Source organism: Giraffa tippelskirchi, chromosome 1 (assembly GCF_054371585.1).
Source record: "Giraffa tippelskirchi isolate mGirTip1 chromosome 1, T2T-mGirTip1v1.2.pri, whole genome shotgun sequence".
Lineage (NCBI taxonomy): Eukaryota > Metazoa > Chordata > Mammalia > Artiodactyla > Giraffidae > Giraffa > Giraffa tippelskirchi.
The window spans coordinates 24,305,273-24,309,813 of NC_137275.1; the positions used below are offsets into that span (position 1 = coordinate 24,305,273).

Consider the following 4,541-nt stretch of genomic DNA (forward strand, 5'->3'; position numbering starts at 1 on the left):
CCGGGCCGGGAGCGGCTGCGCGACCGGCCGCGCGGTTCGTGGCCGGCGCCGGCTGGCCGGCCACCTCACCTATGGCTCTTTCTTCCCAGTTCGGACCCGCCTGACTCATCTGGGATGGGTGGCAGGGGTGGGGGAGACCTCACAGGGCGGAGGGACAGGAGGAGGCGGGCCGGGCCCTTCCCCCAGAGCCGAGGAGGAGGCGTTGCCAGGGCGCAGGTGAAGCCGGCTCGGGCCGATCCCGGGAACTTTCGCCGCGGGGACTCGCGGTGCGCAGCGCGGGGAGCCGCCCTCTCCCACCTGGGCGGCGCGCGGGGCCTGTGGCCGGGGGGAGCCCGCCACCCTCTCGGCACGTTCTGGGTCTGCCCGCAGGCCGCGGCTGATGGAGGCGGGTGGCGCCACTCTGGGCGCAGGTGACACACGCCAGGCCGGGGTTTCCGCCGGCGCGGGAGAGCTCCGGGAGGGCGAAACGCAGTCACCTCGGGGCCGGGGGACGACGGGGCCGCGATGGCCCGGGAGCTGAGCCAGGAGGCGCTCCTGGACTTTCTGTGCCAGGCCGGGGGCCGAGTGACCAACGCTGCCTTGCTGAGCCACTTCAAGAGCTTCCTCCGCGACCCCGACGCGCCCCCCGGCCAGCAGCAGCGCCGCCGCGAGCTTTTCAAGGGTTTCGTCAACTCGGTCGCCGCAGTGCGCCAGGACCCCGACGGCACCAAGTACGTGGTGCTCAAGAGGAGGTACCGGGACCTTGTGGGGGAGGAGGAGGGGCTGCGGCGACCCCGCGATCCGCCCGCGGCCGCCGCCCCTGCAGGGGGAGCTGCGCCCGGCTCCCCGCTCCCCGCGCGCCGGGGGGAACACCCGCCGCAACCGCAGCCCGGGAGGCGGATCCTGCGTGAGGAGGCGCCAGCAGGTGCCGCAGCCCCGGTCGCCGACGCAGGTTGCAATGGACTCCCCGTGGGCGGCGCCCGGGAGGCGGCCCGAGGAGGCAGCAGGCCGAGGGGCCGCTCCGGACATCGGGCGCCGGTGCCCGCGGCCGCGGTGGCGGCGGCTGCTGCTCAGGACCGAGCCAGGTGCGCGGCGGCAGAGACGCAGGGCCGCTGCTGCTGGGAATGCCTCCAGAACGGCCTGGGGGGGCTCCCGGACCCCGCCAGCGCCTGGGAGAAGCCGGCCCAGGACGACCGCGGTGCTCCCAGGCCGCAGCGGGAAGGTGCGCCCGCGGAGCCCCCGCCAGGGCCTGCCGCGCCCCGCTCGCCTTCTGCCACCGTCGAGGCTGCTGCACCGCCCGCCGTCTTGTCCAGCCTCAGTCCCCCAGGAAATCCGCCCGCGCCAGTGATCCCGGGCTCCGTGCACTACTCCACTCTGCAGCAGCAGCAGCAGCGCACTCGCGAGTGGGTAGCCAGACACCCCCAGGTACCCGAGACCCGGGACCATGGCCCCGTCCGAGCCTGGTCGGTGCTGCCAGACGACTTCCCTCGGCTGCCCTCCGAGCAGGGCTCCTGGGTCCAGGAATCAGAGTCAGCGTCCGCGGACCCCCCTCCTCCCTCTCGGTCTCTCATTGTTCCGACTGTTTCGGAAGCCTGGCCCGGGGATTCTCCGCTGGCAGTCTTTCGTAGCATTCGTTGTCAGCTGTCCCTCCAAGATTTGGAGGACTTCGTGGAACAGGAGAGCCACGGCAGTGAGGAGAGCAGCAGCGGCCCCAAAGAGTCCCCTGGAGGTTCCGAAGACGGGCTGCGTCTAGCCCTGGGAGCCCCAGATGGGAGAAGGCTCAGGAATCGAGCCGGAGCCCCTTCTCCAAAGGAGGCCAGCTCCACCAGGAGCCCCAAGGGCCTCAGGAACGTAGAAGATGCTCACACCTCTCAGCCGATCCCCACAGGAGCTGATGGCCCTGCAGGCCACCCCCAACCTTTATCCTGGCCAGCTCCCAAACTAAGGAGATCCCTAAGGAGGAGCTCTAGGGCGGGGAGAGCCAAATTGTCCTCCTCTGATGAAGAGTGCGTTGAGGAGGATTTGCTGAAAAGGAGCCGCCGCCCACCGCGGCCCAGGAAACCCTCCAGAGTGGGAGCCATATCCAGCCCAAGGGTGGATGCTGCATTGACACTAGCACATGCAGACATTAAGGCTGCTGCTGCCGCCGAGCGGGCTCGTCCACACAGCTGGTGGGCCCCTGGAGGGGACAGGCTGGCAGCCTTGGTCCCCCACAGATCTTCTGAGCACAAATCATCCCTTGTCCCCCTCGATGCCAGGGAGCATGAATGGATCGTGAAGCTGGCCAGTGGCTCTTGGATTCGGGTGTTGAGTTTGTTCTGGGAGGACCCCCAGCTGGCTTTGCACAAAGACTTCTTGACCGGGTACACTGCCTTGCACTGGATAGCCAAACACGGTGCCCTCAGGGCCCTTCAGGACTTGGTCTCAAGTGCACAGAAAGCAGGGGTTGCTCTTGATGTAAATGTGAAGTCCAGCTGTGGGTACACCCCGCTGCACCTTGCGGCCATTCATGGCCACCAGGGGATCATCAAATTGCTTGTGCAAAGGCTGGCATCTCGTGTAAACGTCCGAGATAGCAGTGGGAAGAAGCCTTGGCAGTATCTGACCAGTACTACCTCTGGGGAAATATGGCAGCTACTGGAAGCCCCACGGGGCAAGCCCATTTTCCCCACCCATTCATTGGTTCGTAGCTCTTCCCCCACTAGGAAGGCCAAGAGCCGGGAAGTATCTCGACATGTCACCCGAAAGACTTCCTTAGCCGCACTCCTCAAAAGTCAGCACAGCAAATGGAAGCTGGCCAACCAATATGAGAAAAGCCCCAATCTGAGGGAAAGAGAAGAGGACAGTGACTGAGGGGAGCCCCTCTCTCCAACATGGCCTCCACACCCCCATCCTTGAGCTATTCAGTGAGAGAATCCAGGGAGAATGGAAAAATTGCTGAGGAGTTGGTTGAGAGGTCAAGTGAGATGGCCTGCCTGTTTACTGGGCCTCGAGATCATCCAAGCTTTCTGACAGTGAAGGTAGACAAGAGTCAGGTGCCTAAACCCGGGTGTTCTTCCCCTTCCTTTGCCACCTGGTCACAGGTGGCCATGCCATTCTCCCAAACAGCTACCCCAGGCCTTGGCTAGAGAGGGAACAAATGCCTAACAAGAAGAGAGGCAATTCTAGGAACTGACAAGGCTCAAACAAAATCCTCTCGCTGGCTAGGAGCTCTCTGGCTTCCATTTATTTGGAGAATAAATCTTGGCTGAGAGGAAAAGTACCAGGTTTGAAATCAGATGGCTCCTCATCTTTCCTCTCTTTTTTTTTTGCATTCAAAACGGTGCAATAAAATTATTACTGGAGAGTAGAAGTTGCGCTAAGAGATTAATCTACCCTCTCCTCAGGTTTTCCTTTGAATGCAACCTTTGGTGGCCAATGCAAGAAAAGATTAATGCCTCTTTTCAGAGAAGCAGTTGGGTAAGATCCAGTTGTGATTGACATTCAGGCCCTGCTTTAAAAAAAAAAATCAAAACTAAGGGGAACTTTCCAAATGTAAAAACTGTATGGCTCATTTGCATAGTGACTGAAACCATCTTTTACGGAAACTCCTTCTGTGACAAATGGCAGAATTAGCATTAGTAGTTTTTAGTGGGTCTGAATGGCCAATATTCATACTCATGAAAAGAGAAATGATTTTGTTCTGGGGATGCAGTAAGGGTTGTGAGGTGAATGCATCCCCACCAGGAATTCTCTAAGCTGCTAAATATAATTTTATTTGCACTAAACTCGTTGCCAATTAAGATTAAATACTAGCCTTGAGTTAGTGCTATGTCTGTAACAGGAAGTGCTCTTTTTGTTTGTTTGTGATGAGACTGATCTCTGTGGATCCATGGAATAAGAGAATGGCTAGAAGGCAATGGCACCCCACTCCAGTACTCTTGCCTGGAAAATCCCATGGACAGAGGAGCCTGGTAGGCTACAGTCCATGGGGTCGCTGAGAGTCGGACACGACTGAGCGACTTCACTTTCACTTTTCCCTTTCATGCACTGGAGAAGGAAATGGCAACCCACTCCAGTATTCTTGCCTGGAGAATCTCAGGGATGGCGGAGCTTGGTGGGCTGCCGTCTATGGGGTCGCACAGAGTCGGACACGACTGAAGCGACTTAGCAGCAGCAGCAGTTAATAACCTGCAGTAGGACGTCAAGATTTCAGAATGTCAAATTCAAACAGGGCTGCAAGATTAAGTGTCCAAATCGAAATAGTTAATTTTTTATGGACATAATTTTATGTGCTCTGGCAATGGTGTTGTATTTTTAAAGTATTTTTGTGTTTCTTCTGGCTTTCCCCCCATTAAAATATCAACAGATATTTGTAGTTTATTGTTCTTATGCTTATTACTGTTAACTTTCTTTTTTACAAAATTGTGCCTCAGTGAATGTCATATTTTTGTTTCTTTGTAGTTTTACTTTATAATTTTGCTGAAATAAATATCTTTCTGTTCTATTAGAAAATAAACAAAAACAGTCAGAATGAATAAATCTAAGGATTACTTTTATCAAAAAAGGCCTATACTAAGGAT

General features: G+C 57.6%; 1 protein-coding gene across 1 annotated transcript; it reads left to right on the plus strand.

Annotated features, from left to right (window-relative positions):
- Positions 1 to 292: 292 nt before the first annotated feature.
- SOWAHB (sosondowah ankyrin repeat domain family member B) lies at positions 293 to 4,336 on the plus strand. Its single transcript, XM_081569600.1, has one exon. The coding sequence runs from the start codon at positions 505 to 507 to the stop codon at positions 2,830 to 2,832; it is 2,328 nt and encodes a 775-aa protein (XP_081425726.1). The 5' UTR covers positions 293 to 504; the 3' UTR covers positions 2,833 to 4,336.
- The last annotated feature ends 205 nt before the right edge of the window (positions 4,337 to 4,541 follow it).